At 34.9% G+C, this 17,195-nt stretch overlaps 1 protein-coding gene across 3 annotated transcripts in view; it reads left to right on the top strand.

The window, feature by feature from the left end:
• The window catches only part of LOC148663039 (guanylate-binding protein 5-like), a 30,662-nt gene that overhangs the window by 10,443 nt on the left and 3,024 nt on the right, over window positions 1–17,195 (top strand). For all 3 annotated transcript variants that reach the window (XM_088631336.1, XM_088631338.1, XM_088631337.1), the window contains exons 4-8: window positions 601–849; window positions 1,490–1,620; window positions 3,423–3,715; window positions 4,740–4,911; window positions 12,121–12,200. In XM_088631336.1, coding sequence (XP_088487462.1) covers window positions 601–849; window positions 1,490–1,620; window positions 3,423–3,715; window positions 4,740–4,911; window positions 12,121–12,200 — 925 coding nt within the window. The remainder of the gene's footprint in view (window positions 1–600; window positions 850–1,489; window positions 1,621–3,422; window positions 3,716–4,739; window positions 4,912–12,120; window positions 12,201–17,195) is intronic.

Below are 17,195 nucleotides of genomic sequence, written 5' to 3'. Positions count from 1 at the left end.
TGGATTGATGTCCTGTCCAGGGTGTATCCTGCCTTTTGCACATTGATTCCTGGGTAGGATCCATCTCTCCTGGGACTCTGAAATGGACAAGTGCTTATTGTAAGTGATGCAGTGTTAAGAATTTTTCAAATAATAATAATAATAATAATTGCTTACACTTATATAGCGCTTTTCTGGACACTCCACTCAAAGCGCTTTACAGGTAATGGGGACTCCCCTCCACCACCACCAATGTGCAGCATCCACCTGGATGATGCGACGGCAGCCATAGTGCGCCAGACCGCTCACCACACATCAGCTATCAGTGGGGAGGAGAGCAGAGTAATGTAGCCAGTTCATAGATGGGGATTATTAGGAGGTCATGATTGGTAAAGGCCAATGGGGAAATTTGGCCAGGACACCGGGGTTACACCCCTACTCTTTTTGAGAAACGCCCTGGGATTTTTAATGACCACAGAGAGTCAGGACCTCGGTTTTACGTCTCATCCGAAGGACTGTTCAGTGATTTAAAAATATCAGCAATGTTAAACTCTATTTTTTAATTAAAGGCCATTATCAATGTGACGTCATAGATTTTTTTTTTCCTGAAACCCAGTACAGCTGCCTCTTACAAGTTGTACATCAGATGTCTTTCGTCAGTGAGGAGAAAAATAAGTCACTTAAAGATTACCTTCCGAACTTGTTCTATATACTGATAAGAGATTTCCAGTTTGAAGAATTTGATCATGATAAGTTTAAGGACAAGTTTCTGAATGCCTTGGATAAAGAAACAAAGACAAAATATAAGGAAGTCTTTGACAAAACAGAAATTCATATTCTGCCACAACCAGCTCTTGGGAAAGCGCTCAAGTAAGTATACTTTTTATTTATATATAATAATATAATAAACTATTCAGGAATTGCCAAATACTTAAACATTTTGTTCTTGTTTTTGAAAGTTTGCTGTGCTTTATATAATTTCTCCTTTCCAGTGTGTGTACAGTATTTGAAAGGAAGGGTCAAATATCATCTGTACTCAACAGACTCTGCTTACTTCTGTCTGTAATTTCCTCTCAAACTCAAACCTTCTGTTTTTGTTGTCCCCTCACATCCTTGCTAATGTATTAGGATTTGTTTTGGTGAGGAAAAAACAAGTGAGACACAATCTATTCATAGATCATCTTTTCTTCCTTATTTGCTTTTCACCTCTGCTAAACAGTTTTGTTTTCTGTCACTTAGTCTTACCCCTGTACCCCTATTATTTTGATTTGCCTGACATCATAATATGATATTAATTATCACTCTAATTATTATAATAATTATAACATTCTACTGTTCCTAAAATCCTATTCTATCTTACCTGATGGATCCACATTTTAAGTAGTAAACTATAATTTATAAATTTAAGTAAACTATAATTTCTATTTACATTTCTTTATTATATGTAAGTTTGGTAATAAGAGCATGCTTACTTAAGTGTTTTTAACATATGTACTTGATTCTTCTTCAGAAAACTCCCGGAAATAAAAGATGAAGATTTAGACCATGACTTTCTAACATCACTCAACACCTTTGTGACCACTGTTCGTGATAAACAGTCTGCTCCCAAGGCAGTGAAAAGTCTCGTCTGCACACCAGGAGGTAAAGCCTTCACAAGCAGCTCTGTTAAATGACAGTGGATATTCAGTTATGCGACTGTTGTCAATTACATCTCTTGATTTTCTTGTTCAAATTCTAAAAATGGAATGAGCTGACGTAAAAAAGCACTTTTTTTAGCACTTTGGCTTTACACTTTGGACAGTACACCTGGCTGAGGAACTGACAGTGCTGGTCGGAGATTAGTGTTGCCTCCTTACTGAAGAAGGATGAGCATGAGGGACCTGCTGCAAAGGATGTTGGGGTGGAGGGAGGGGTCTGTTACATTGGCACATTGAAAATGTCTCCATTTTCATCCTTTGTTTTAGCATATTTATGGGACAAATTAACCTCTTTTATACTGGGAGGTAATAAAATAAAACACATGGTTTTGGTTCCCCAGAAGTATATAGTGTATTCAAGAGTGATCATTAAATGAGTAAACTAAGATGTCAATGCATAGAGAGACTTGGCTGAACCCATGTTCCCAGGCTATAGGGTGAGGAAACTGTAAGCCCAGTTCAGAGAAGAGTGGCTGAGGGGCTGGTGCAGAGGTGGAGACAGGGGGAGGAATGAATTCATGAGCAAGGAGGAGAAAACGTTTACGTTTACAGTATATACACTGATATAAACTGATCATTGTGTCAGTGCTGGTGTACATTAAATAAATAATAGTAAGGAAAAATTGTCACATTTTGTAGCAATAATGTTTTGTGATTGTATGTATGATTCTTCTTCTTATAATACCTTGAAGAAACTAGAATTTAAAATGCAGTCCTCATCAGAATTCAAAGAACGAATAATTACATTGCAGATTTCTAATTGCAGTTTCATTTTTATTCCTCAGTTTCTGGTGAAAGATGTGATATTTTTCCTGAAAATACATATTTGCTTTGTTACATTTTCGTGCAGAAATGTGTTTTTTTTTAAACAGGGACAACCAATGAATTTTTACATCATTAATGTTTCAAATAATTCTGAATGTTATCACTGCAATTGTTGCAATACTAATGTGTTTCATTACTGTATATTGATAGTAATAATATGAAAAGTGTGTTAATGAAAGAATATGTATTTTTTAATTAAGGAAATTACTTCAGGAATGCTCACAAATTAGAGCAGCTGAGGGAAAATCCATCTTTGTTTTTAATGTAAACTACATTAAAAACTAATTTTATTAATTTCTGAAAAATCAGTTAACCAAATGTAAAAACTCGTCTCAGCACTTATTTTACTGCTGAGAATATAAGAAATGAGATATAAGCAATCTTCTGGGAAGAAGTCAAAATGTAATCTCACCCCCTTCACCAGGTGGAAGAAGATTTCCCAGAGAGAAAGAAATGCTTCTGTAATATCAAAAAAGTCCATGTGGCCACTGACAGCAGCACCTGGAGGACACAAAGGTTCTCCAGTATTGGACTCATTCAGTGAAGAAAGGAAACTCAGCCCCTTGGTCTTTAATTTCCTTTGACATGTTGCCCCAACTTTATGTCTGGGAATGTCAATCAGATGTGTCTCTTAATGCCTCAAAGTGCAAATATGGATCTCACACAAAGCATGATAAATATTAATGTTTACTGCCCTGTAATATTATTAAATATTTTTAAAATCCTGGAAATATTACAAAGAACTTTTCATTATTTTATTAAGTGTTTGAGGCATTAAAAGCATTACAGGTGCTGTCAGTTCCAGTAATTACTGGTTGTATTATTATGGTTTTTCAGTATAAATATACACATTTTGTTTGTTCTCATTTGCTTAATCTCAACATATCACCACCTGACATTACTCTTTTCCCCTCTGTGAAGCCTTTGTGGAGCTGGCTCGCTCCTACATCAACATGCTGAACAAACAAGACAATGTCTGTCTGACAGTAGCTGCTCTGGAAATGAATGAGGCCTGGATAAACAAAACATTTCTATTAGCAAAAGATAACATGGAAAATATTGTAACAGAGATGGAAGTTCACCTTCCACACAATGAAGATGCACTGTGCAAAGACTACAATGAAAAATGTGACAAAGTAATTGAGGAGTTCATGAAAAAACTGGAATATACCAGCGGCACGAATCAAAAGGAAGAAAAGAAGAAGGAGTTACAGGTAAATCTAAAAAATAGTTTGTCATTAAATACTAAATACTAAATTAAAATATCAGTAGAGAATGAATACTGTACTTGATTTCATTGTTAAATAGTTCTAACTTGTTTACTTTGTTTATAAAAAGCATACACATTTGCTACATATAAATATCAATAAGGCTGAAATGCTAATATTTTCTGAAAACCTGAATATCTCCCATCTTCCTAAATAATTTTTTAATCTAGTGAAAATAATTACACTGTTTATTGAAGAGCAATGAAAGTATAAGTGTCTAGGTTTTACATTAATAGCTACTTCATTGCATACATGAATATTAATTAGTCAGCAGATAGGTGTGTTATATGTTCTTTGGGATAGCAAAATACTAAGCTCAAAGCACAGATGACCAATGTTAACGAGTTCCTTAAAAATCTGTATAAAAAGCCAAAATACATGGGTTTTTTTATGCAAGAATGGTGAAGGTTTGCCCTGCTTGAGTAAAACAAATTGCCTGGTTAACAGCAAGACTCATTCATGCCATCAGTAGTCCAGGAAAAAAAAACAGACAACCACAGATGTATTTACTGATCTTTAGGAAGTGATGTAATAGAGAATTAGAGTACCAGAGGTTAAAATCAACTGTGTCACATTAAGGAACAGCAATGCATTGCAACACATTCACTAATATTTCCCAAGTAACATTCGCCTCCTAAATTAATTTTCATCATGCCATGCTGTGTGTTGTATCACATTTCGCAAAAGTTTTTCAAATTGATTTATCATTAACAGAAAAAGAATACAAAGATGCACAAGTTTGATAATAAAATAAAGGGAAAGGTGACATTATGGTTTTGTATGCCTTAGTAGATATGGTCTAGTGCAGAAAAAGGAAAGAACAAAGTGTATATCTTCATTGAAGCAGCAAACATATTGTTAATTGAAACTTTAGGAAAAGCACTTTAGGAAACCTGTTATTATTGTTTATAATCCCTTTTCTTTGCTTATTAAAACATGAATTTCCATCAAATTTTACCATTCCACTTAGAAACTGAAAGACCAATGGCTGAATGAACTTTGTAAAAAGAATTGCATGAAAAGATTTACGAATCTAAAGGATAAATACACTAGAGGTCTTCAGAATCACAAAGACAAAGAAATATTTAATGAAACAATGAAGAGCATAAAGAAGATCAGAGAAGAATACTTCATGTTTCACAGTAAGTTAAATTGTCGGCTCAATTTAATTGAAAACAATACTTTTAAAGTTGTTTTATCAATTGTTACAGTTTACTTCTGTTTTTTTAAGAACATTTCAGTACACAAAGAATGAGCTCCCATGGTGCTCTTAGTTTTTGGCCTGACGTGTTTTGTGCACTTCAGTGTTTAAACTCAGTGTTTAAACTTGTTTCCACAAGGCTGTACCTTTAAACTGTTGCTTGGTATGACTGCGGACCAGCAATTGACTTTAAGTTGTCTTGTGTCTTCCACAAACGCAGCAGAAATTTAATTCTCTGCTCAAGGATCGTGGTATATTTATATGATACAGTATACAGTATATACAGAAGCAGCCATTCAAGGTTCACAGTACAAACCCGTACAGCACGCAACTAACCACAAGCCACCTCGGCATATGCCACGGTACGTGATTGGCTGTCCAAAAATACCGACAGGGGCACTCGTGGTGCATTGGTCAGTAGTGAAAAGATTTGATCATTTAATCTGTTTACTGTGCACATTATAATCTGCTTAGTATTGAATATTTATATGGAATTTTACCACTAAAGGGAAATTTTAGTAGCTGAGCATAAAAAGAAGAGGAACATAACGCATCTGAAGGTCATAAACGATATTAATTTAGGAACATAAACATATTACTGTATGTAAACTGTACTGTATATGGCTGGTCTTGGTATTTTAAAGAAAAAATACACACCAGTATTCCATTTCTCCCTAAACATTTTAAGCATCAAAGTCTTACAGTACATGTGGTTATTTTGAAATGTTTTTACTTGCTCCTTCTGACCATATTACTGTACATTTATATACTTCGTGAAAAATTGATATTTCTAACCTTTGCTAATACGCTCGTTATCGGATAAACAAAAGCATACTTTTAGAATTGGATAAATAGGGAATATAAAATGGATTTGTGTATCTAAATAAATTAATAACGGTATAGCTATAGTTCTATATTGATATGTGTATTGCTGTTTCAGTGCATGTCTTATGATTTGCCTTGGCGGCGTGACAGCTTAAGTGACTGATATGTAAGCATGAGGTTGGATGTTTCAATCCAGCAATCTCTGTGAGTTTTCTTTTGACAAATAAACATTTCTTTGAAAAACTAAAATAGCAAATATTATGGACACTACAGTATATTGACATTTTTTATATTGCTAAATATCACATGTTCGTACCGTATGTAGACAGTGGTACCACAGGTTGTAGGGCGTAAATCCACATGAGCCCGAAAGCCCTACATTAACGTTGTGCATTCGCCTGGTGCTGCGCGGTTTACATCTCTCTCTGCAGGAGTGCTGGCTGTGCCGAATCAAACCGGTCTCACTGTTTTTTTCAAAGTAGGATAGGACGAGTCTTCCAGCAAAAGACACTCCACCTTCCCCCACGGACACATGTTTTCTTAGTAAAACAGGTTCACAGTGCGAAGCTGTGTCAGTCTTCTGTGTAAAGAAAATCGGTTTGAACACCATGGGGGCTGTTTTTAATAAGCTGCTGAGTAAAGAATAGGAATTTTCCTGCTGTCAGCAGTATTGTGTATATAGTTTTTTGTACAGGCTGTGAAAAGTTTCACAAAAAGAGGTCTTTAAAATTAGGCTGGTCAAATGATTATTTTAATTCTTAAAAAATAAATCAAAAACAAGATATAATGTTGTGTTCCTACTTAGACATTGCACGACTTTAAAAGCTTAAAAAACAGGTTTCGATAGTTAATAACCACTTTTTAAAAATGGGTGATTTTTCTTCCTCATGATCAGCTTAGAATCTCTGTTTATGCTGTAAGGTTTTTACTACTTAATTAAACGTTTAAAATACACGAATTTCATAAACACAACACACGTTTCGATTAAAAAAAATAATATTCTGTTATCTTCCTGGTATGTAGAACAGATCAGCAGGTTTTTTTTCCCGTATCAGAGGCTCTGAAAACAGTGTGCTGCCCACTGCACTGTGTCAGAGGGAGAGGTAGCATTGGAAAGGAGAAAGCGCAGAGCTCAATAATGCACAATGGCTGTGAAGCACCAATTGCGTTCATAACTTAGTGTTTAAAATTAAACAACGTAAATAATTTTCTTTGACTTCTAAGTCCCTTTATTATCATCAAGCACAGGTTTCTTTTTTGATGCCATCGTTAGACAAAGCAGGAACTTATTGTACTTTCTAATGACATTACATGTGGAAAGATTACAGATTACAGATTTTAATCGTCTTTAATTTTGTTATACATTTTAGAAAAGTTTCATCTACGCATACACCACAAAACTATTTTCGATTGTATTTCTGAATGCTATGTATAAAAAAACTTTTGAATGGCTGCATCTGTATTACAGACATTTACAACAAAGACATATCATAAAACATTTACATATATTGTTAAGTTATTACTTTAAATATATACTTTAAATTACTGTAAATATATTACTTTATTTTATATAACACCTTTACAACTGGCATCTCAAAGTAATACAGGATTCTGGCTATCAAATTCTGAACATATTGGAGATTGCTCAGTGTGGAGTTAAATAACCTAGTGAACAGGATGTGCATCTATTAATTGTGTTGAAAAAAGCCTTTCTTGATTTCTCTAGTTCCTAGTTTCTCTATGTTCCCTTTAAAATAAACGATTATCCCACAATGCTGTGTACTACATGGCCAGTAGGGAAACTAAAGGGAAATTTTAGTAGCTGAGCATAAAAAGAAGAGAAGCATAAAGCGTGTGATGGTCATAAACTATATTAATTTAGGAACTGCATCAGAGATATTTTTTTAACTGCATTACATTGGGGAGAATCAGTATAGCTTACATTTATATAGAATGTATAGAAATACATTTTTCCTGCATCAAAGTTTAATTCGTTCAGATTCCCCTACATTACAGCCCCAGTGCTGCAAGGTAGCAATGCTAACCACTTCACCACCATTAAAAATGGATGGATATCTTAGTTATCTTTCTAATTCAGAGGTTTGCATGCATAATTTAATTTTGAGAGCCACTGAGACATCTGGTACTACTGTTGTATTTATGAAAAAAAACATACAAAAAGCATACTAACAACTGTGCCATCCTATTCCTTAGTTAATACATTTTATTTTTATAAACAGTTAACATTTTTAGCAAAATATTTACCCTATTTTTTCTTTAATTTTGTATTTAACTTATTTTATGATAGAAAGATTTAATGTACATTTGAACAATAAAAATATGGTATTACAAGATGTGGGGAAAAGTGCAACAATTTATTACAGTGCTAAATTTAATATTATTGATTACTAATAGTTTATGCTAACACCTAACTTTCTTAAGTAGATGTATTAAAAACAGGTGGGTAGCTGCATCAGCATGCATAGGCTGCAAAGGAACAAGTAATAGGTTTATTCCATGCTGAAAAAAAGAAGAAAGAGAACACAACGTTTCGGCCGTGGAGCCTTCTTCAGGTCTTGACACCTGAAGAAGGCTCCACGGCCGAAACGTTGTGTTCTCTTTCTTCTTTTTTTCAGCATGGAATAAACCTATTACTTGTATTAAAAACAGGTTTGGCCAGCCTAAGAGGGGGGGTCAGCTGACACTCCTTCATACACTCAAGTGAAAAATTAATAATGCCAATATAAACGTCAAATTCTCTCTCGCTTTGGCGATTTTGAAAAAAGTATTGAAACAAGAGAGTGAGTGTTTTTTTTAATTCCTGGTGGAATCGGGCTTCCATTAGAATCAAGTAATAGGTTTATTCCATGCTGAAAAAAGAAGAAAGGTACACATTCCATAAGAATCAGCACCCTTATATAGCGCCTTTATATAGCGCCTTTAAAGGTGGCTTCTCCTTGCACTTTGACAGATCGTCTGTAAATTAATTTTTGATTTAAAGTTTGACAGTAAATGTTTATATTGTAACGCATACAGCCTCCATTTCTTTATAACATTTTTAAAAATCGTTTGCGCAGTCTAAGGGGGGGGTCTGCTCTCATTGACAGCTGACACTCCTCCATACACTTAAGTGAAAAATTAATAATCCCAATGTAAACATCGTATTTACAATTTGTTGATAATAAAAATGTTAAGTTCTCTAAAGCTTTCTCAGTCACGTACGATAGTTTACCCATGGAGCTGTGTAAGCATGCGAAGGCAGCAAAATATCAGCTAAATTTGAAGTTGTGACACCGAAAATATTATTAATAACCTTTTAAATCTGAAGGGAGATCTAAACGGATCCCCACACGATCAGAGGGCAAGACGGTGATTACTCATTGTTATTAAAAAAATGACTTAGATTCGAACATGTTGTGATATTTAGAAATATAAAAAAGTCAATTAATTGTCCATAATATTGCTATTTTATTTTTTCAAAGAAATGTTTGTTAAAAGAAAATGCATAGCACTAGCTGGATTTGAACAGCCAACCTCTCACTTAGAAGTCAGGCACTTAGACCATCACACCACTCACATGATGAGTGGAAAATTAAATATTTTCGTTTTCAAAGAATGTGGACCAGGGTAATACTTTGAGTTTACAGCTTGTCCAAGGTCATTCGTTATGAATACTATTAGTAATATCTTTGGTAAAGACTTTGATGGCGACAGCTCAAACGCTGTACATGAGAGGTTGAGCTTTATTAGCTCCACCTTGCGGAAATTCCAGATACTATTATTTTACTTGCGGTACCATGTGGTATTATGCAAGAATATACGGTATTAATACAGTATTATACGGTAACTTGAGTTATACCGCGACAAGCGTTATAACGCAGTATCGCCCGGTTGTTTTGAATGGCTGCTTCTGTAACTCCACCTGGCGGTTTTATAAGGTGATTCCGGATACTTTTAACATAATCTAATTTCCAAGAGGTAAAATGCGGTATGACCTGAAATGAATTGTTATGACGCATGTTTGATGCAACATGCCCACCGCGTTGTACCGCAGTGTACCCCGCTTATTTTGAATGGCTGCATCTGTAGGACAAAATATTTAATCTCTGCATCAAAGCATGAAAAATGATGTTGGAAGCCTTTATCATTGGATAAATTGAAAGCACTGGTCAGTTGAATTTACAGATTATTTTAAGAGCTCATCTCACATTGATTGAAACACTTGTGTGTGTGTTTTTTTTAAGTATGAATACTTATTCAATCAGTTATTTTCTGGTTTATATCCATAATTCATTTGGCAGGATCTGTAGAATTGGCTACACTTTGATATTATAAAGTATTTTGTGCAGATCAATGGCATAAAATCCCAATTAAATACTCAATTATTCCATATAGTAACCCAATAATAGATAAATATATCCAACGGGAGTGAATGCTTTTGATAGATAATGTATTAATTATATAAATAATGAGAAAGCAGCAGAGTGAATTCTGAGGTTTACAGAAATATTTGGGCCATTATTTTGAAGAAATGACTTCCATCATCACCATCAGAATGACAGTGACCCGAAACACACCATCCCAGCAAACCTCGAGTTATCTCAGCCAGTCCAAGTCAAATCCAATTAAGCAGCATTTAATATAATGGGGGGGGGGGATAGAAAGAATGGACAAAACTATCCTGTTTTGCTCATTAAAACATCTTATTAAAGCATCTCAAGTGATTACGTTTTTAACTTAAAGTGGATGTGTCTCGGTACTTATGTTGACTTGAAATCAATGGAACACAAAGTAAGTTGTTGTTATAATCTGATCAAACGTATGCATAACTTACCCAGAAATAACATATGGACGATTTACCAGGAATAAAATAACTCCCCAGAGTTATGCAAGATTTACATAAATCCAATATTATGTAAAATCCTGACCTGGGCGAAATAAAGACTTATTAAATATGAATTTTCTTTTAGCTTTATTTACACATTTTAACAGACAGCCTCCAAGTAAAAACCAAATGCTCCTACCTTCTGAAAGTACAAACTGAAAACCTTGAAAAATGGGCTGAATTATTCTAATTATTTCCATAATCTTAGATGTAGAAGTCAGACATGTTGGTCTGTAATCACACTTGGGTCAGTTTCCTCACTCTTCTTGTGGCTGGGCTCTATACTGGCAGTGAGCCTGACTGGAGCAGCTGTTGGCTCATCAGAACCCCTTCACTGCAGAATGTTATTGTGCTCTTCTGCCATGCCTTCCTGATTTTCTTGTTGAATAACCTCATGCCTTATAGGAGAGTCAGGGCAAGCTATAGGATCACCTTGTATTCTGCATTTTACTGAATACTCTGGTGAGATTCTGCCTTGTTAGAGTATTCATTAATTTTAATTGATTAAAAAAACAATGTAATCATTTCGTACAGGTTAGTAATTTTTAAGTTAAAATAAAGTTTCCTTAACTCAGTATATCTTGTGGAGAAGGGGACACAGAATCTCAGTCTGGTTACCAAAAAAAAAATTGTTCAAATATTTAGTTGTAAGTTTACAGTTTTCTTTCCTACTGATGGCAGAGCTGAAATCCGATGGAAGTAGATCCCAGACACAGTCCAATGTTTTAAGCAAGCCTTCCTTCAAGCCAATTGAAAAGCAGTTCAAAAGGCTTACACATTAAGCACTAATACCTTCAACACTGTGCTATGGTTTACCTGTTCTAGAGAATTACCTTTATCAGTTCATGTGATATGAATGTCATGAATGTGAACTCAACAATCTCTCCTTTCTGGTGTGAGATAATAGCAATTTATTTAGGTTCTAGGACTCACAGAATACAAAGAGATTTCACTTCTGACAGCTTAGTCTTTCCTGTTGTACATGCAAAGATGTTCTTTCTATCCAAGATCCAAAACTGTATGAGATGTATCCGATTTGTTTGACTTTTAGTGCTGTCCTAAAATTATACAATCATTATTTTCATTTGAACTAACCTTTCATTTTTTTAATAATCCTGTCCTGTTGTATATTGAATCGACAAAACACTGTGATTAATGAATACAAAGTTTTGCTATATTTTACTGGTGCTTGTACTGTATTACAGGGGTTGTCATGCATTAAGATTCCAAAACAAAAATAATTTAAAATTTCTGAAATTCTCACTGAACTTAATGAACATAAAAGGTATCAGTCATTCACTTGAGAACTACACATGTGTTTATAAAGACACATTTTCTAAAGATTGTGTACATCTTTAAACATTGATATTCACAGGCTAAGTTTTTTTTTTAACGTGCTTTATGCTGTTGGAGTAAAGCACTTAAAATGTTTTCATTTAGGGTCTGATGATATAAGCAAGACTGTGTTTTCTGAACTTGGCACCCTTCACCTGGACCCTTTGCTTAAAGACTCCTTGAAGGTAATTGTCATTAAATTAAAAACTTCTTATTGAATTGTTTGGTCCACCGGTTTACTGAAAGACCTGTTACAGAATAGTGGTACTATTGATACAGATGCAGCCATTCAAAATGCGCGGTACAAACCCGCGGTATGGTAATCTACCCACAAGCCACCGCAGGGCACCGCGGTAAGTGATTGGCTGGCCAAAATGACCGACAGGGGCACTCGTGGTGCATTGGTTGGTAGTGAAAAGATTTATTTCATTTAATGTCTTTACTGTGCACATTTTAATCCGCTTAGTTTTGAATATTTATATGTAATTTTACCACTAAAGGGAAATTTCAAATTAGCTGAGCATAAAAAGAAGAGGAGCATAACGCATCTGAAGGTCTAAAGGTTTAATCTAAATTAAATATTAATTTAGGAACATAAACATTACTATATGTACGTAAACTGTACTGTGTATGGCTGGTCTTGGTAGTTTAAAGAAAAAATACACACCAGTCTTCCATTTCTCCCTAAACATTTTAAGCATGAAAGTTTTATGAAACGGTACCCAAATATGTGATTGCTGTATAGGATGAATTTTAATCTTAAAAAATTATTTAACACGAAAATTAAGCTGTTTACATCTTCCGCCTGAGAACAGTCACCCGTTGCTACCCAACGCAGAAACACAGCCACTAACTAGCAAAGAGAGGACATTAGCTAGCCAATATGATAAAAAAATAAATGATTATTTTGTTTATTTCTTTTGCACATTTATTTGAACATTTCCATCGATTGTACAAGCACTTGTAAACTGTCCAATCCCTAGTTCATCAGGCATTTTCTTTTATACTGCGGGCATTCTCCCGGTCTGGTGCCGGTCTGTGTCTTCTAGGATATAATGCCAGCGAACTCTTGTTTTTATGTCCACTATAACAGACAATCTCCTTTGCTTTTAACCGAGCGTCTAACCCCTCTGATTGGAGAAAAAAGACGTGCTGGTTTGCTATACATACTGTACCAGGAAGATGATTTCTTTCTATTCGAAACGTGTATTTTAAAAGTTTAAGAAGTAAAAACCTTACAGCGTACACAGATTTCTAAACTGATCAGGATCGTTATCTTTGTCTTATCCATAATGTTCACCACTCTGTCCAGCAAATTAATAATAAACTTTATTTTATATAGCATTTTAAACGAATAAGTAATTACATTGCTTATAAACCTAATCACTTTTTCTACATAAACACAGCGTACTTGCTCTCTGAAAATGCTTTTTCTTTTTATTTAGGCTCAGATTTCAACTATAGATCGTATTATTATAAACTTTCTTGGAAAAATGTCTTTTATGTAAACCATGTTTGCTATTAATTCATTTAGGGCTAGAATATGTTCATTGTCTTCCAATCGAGTCGAGTTGACATTAAAAGCTTGCCACGCCCGGACTGTTACACCAACGCATTAGCATGTTAAAGCGATTTCATTGAGAAGCCTAGCTTTCTTAACTAGTAAGTACTGTACTTCCTTGGTTTTGGAGGGGGAGGTGTCTTTCGCTAGAAATCTCGCCCCCTTCTACTTTGAAAATACCTGTGAAACCGGTTTAATTTGTCACAGCCAGCCCTCCCGCAGAGAGAAGGGTTGTACTCGTTAATGTCTTAGCCGGAACACATCATTATATCTCATTTTGTATTTCTATAAAAAAATTGTTTGCCCAGCCTAACACTATTGTTGTTACTGTTTTTATCCTGTAAAGCGCTTTGAGGAGCACAGCTTTCTCACCACTTAGATTACTTGTTGATACCATCCTTACACAAAGCAGAAACTTCTTGTATTTTCCGATGACATACAAGTGGAAAGATTACAGATTTTAATCGGCTTTTTTCTGAACCAGGGAAAATCTGATCATGTTTCTCTATAACAATAAAAAACTTTATTTTACATATCACCTTTAAAAGTGGCATCTCAAAGCAATACAGTAGATGTAAACCACAGATTACAGAGTAAATACCCAGACAAACGCAAACGCGTTTTTAATAAAATTATTTTATTCATTCAGCAGAGAGAGCGTAAAACCTGGGCGTAACAGCTGTTCCTATTTCTGATCACTTGCTCTCTGGATAAACGTCTCACCTGTCCTGTTCTTTGTTTTCCTAATTTGCTGATTATGCCTTCTGCGATCCACTCCTGCCCTCACACCTAAAGAAGACTATATTAAATTTCTTTGCGCGGTCCATTGTGCAATTAACCCTTGTATGTGCTGTCCTTAAGGTGATATCACATAAAGGTGATATGTAAAATAATGTTTTTTATTATTGTTATAGAGAAACATGATCAGATTTTCCCCGGTTCAGAAAAAAAAATCTAAAGTATACTAGTTTGTCACTAGTATACTTTTAATACAGTCTTTGCTGTGCTCTTGGGGATCCTTGTGATATTTCGAGCTCTGGTTGAATGATAAGTGTCGCAGTTTAAATAATTTTCGTAGTTAGAAATTATGAAACGCTCTGTTAAAAGCAAGGGAGTTTTTATGTCCGTTGCAGTAAAAGAAAATGCCTGACAAAGTAGGGCTTGGACAGATTCCAAGTGCATTTTTGCAATTTACGTTGCATTGTCCATTGTGCTGCTGTAATACAGTTTAAATAATTTAAAGTCTAAACAGTATCAGCTTTATTTATGGGTTGCAATTTTAAAAAAGCCAAAAAACGCACTCAAAATGCAATTTAGAGCTTTCTGGCAAGAGGAGACACCCAAATTAATAATGTAACATGCCACTGTTTGTGCATGAACAAGGTTATACTGCTATTTCCTTAGATACGCGATTAAAAAAAACATTTTTTAATCCCCGGCAGAACACATGCCATAAGAATCAGCGCTTTTATATATCGCCTTTAAAGGTGGCTTCTCAAAACGCCTTACAGGATAAAAACAGCAATAACAGCAACAACAACAATATTGTATTTCATTGCACTTTGAAAACCAAGTAATACCTTAACTATATGTGCAAACGTTTTATGATATGTCGCTGTTGTGAATGTCTGTGGAGTGTATCTTATTTGCCTGTCTGTCCTGGCTCTCTCGCTCGCCCTCCTCCCTCTCTCCCTCAATTCAATTCAAGGTGCTTTATTAGCATGACAGATGGATACAATCAGTGTTGGGTATTTACTTTGCTTTGAGATGCCACTTTTAAAGGTGATAAAAAAAATCAAGGCTTTAATTTGCTTTAACTCCGCAAGTCTGAGTTCTCGTGTCTGTCCTATCCGAACTTGAAAGTATTACAATATGTATCTTTATAGCAGGTGGTGTACAGCTTTTTAGTATAGATTACACTTTTCTAAAATGTATTTAAAAAATAAAAACGATTACAATCTAATCTTTCCACGTTTGATCCCAAGATCCCAAGAAAAATAAATCTAAACGGGGAGAAAGCTATGCTGAAAGTTTATTAAGATACTTAGAAGACAAAGATATCAATTTATGTTGCATTTGTCTGATTGTGAATCAAAAAACACATATATTTAAACCCACGTTTGCGATTTAAATCAAAACGCGATTTAAATCAATATAAATGTTTATATTGTAATGCCTAGGTGACTATTCATTGTTATTAAAATGACTTAAATTCGATCATGTTGTGATATTTAGAAATATACATTTGTTTGGTGCGAGTGAGGTTTTATTTAATCTCTGACGCAGGGAAACGTTTCATTTTTTCAAAGAAATGTTTGTTAAAGGAAATTCATGGCTCCCATGGGATTCAATCACAGACTGTGTGACATGGGAGTCAGGAACCTAATCCACTGCACCACCAGCAAGGTCACATGCAGAGTGCTGAAAAAGCACTACAGAAACATTATCAACAGACAATGTACAGCGTGCATTATTCTTGTGTTGCGGTACATTAATATAATTATATCGTTATTAATTTCTTTAGATACGCAATTCCATATAATATTCCCTTTTAATCAAATTCTAAAAGTATGCTTGTTGACTCCGGTATCACGTTAGTTAAAGACTTCGATGCTTAAAATGTTTAGGGAGAAATGGAATATTGGTTTGTATTTTTTCTTTAAAGTACCAAGACCAGCCATATACTGTATGTTTATGTTCCAAAATTAATATCGTTTATGGCCTTCACACGCGTTGCAGTATGCTCCTATTCTTTTTATGCTCAGCTACTAAGATTTCCCTTCAGTGGTAAAATTCCATATAAATATTAAATACTAAAACGGACACCATAAAGACGTTTACTGTAAATCTTTCTACGACAGACCAACGGACCACGAGTGTCCCTGTTGGTCAACCAATCACGTACCGTGGTACCGCGCGTCATCGTGCCTCACAATGCGCGACGCCGTAGCCAATTACCTCTGGTACGTGTCTGTACCGCGCACTTTGAATGGCTGCATCTGTATGTTTTCTTTAAAGTACCGAGACCAGCCATATACTGTATGTTTAAGTTCCAAAATTAATATCATTTATGGCCTTCACACGCATTACAGTATGCTCCTATTCTTTTTATGCTCAGGCACTAAGATTTCCCTTCAATGGTAAAATTCCATATAAATATTCAATACTTAAACGGGCACAGTAAAGACATTAAATATACATATACATACTATATACAGTACAGTTTGCATATGGTAATATGTTTATGTTCCTAAATCAATCTCTTTTATGAGCATGTGAAAGGCATGGTGAATCGATTCTCAAAAATTACTGTACTTTGCATGATTGGAAACAAATGCGTGATTGCGAAATGCTGTGGTGTTACTTTTACAATACTTTGAATTTACACTTACAGCTTGTCCAAGGTCATTCATTATTAATACTATTAGTGATATCTTCGTTAAAGACTTTGATGGCGACAACTCAAACATGAGAGGTTGAGCTTTATTAGCTCAGGAAATTCCGGATACTATTATTTTGCTTGCGGTATTATAGGAGAATTTACGGTAACTCGCGGTAAACTGCGTAAAGCGCACCACAAAATAATGCGGTATTGCCCGCGCATTTTAAATGGCTGCAT

The sequence above is a fragment of the Lepisosteus platostomus genome, chromosome 5, assembly GCF_059453375.1.
Source record: "Lepisosteus platostomus isolate fLepPlt1 chromosome 5, fLepPlt1.hap1, whole genome shotgun sequence".
NCBI classification, from domain to species: Eukaryota; Metazoa; Chordata; class Actinopteri; order Semionotiformes; family Lepisosteidae; genus Lepisosteus; species Lepisosteus platostomus.
The sequence above is the reverse complement of the archived record's forward strand: the minus strand, read 5'-3'. Positions and strand labels throughout refer to the sequence as shown.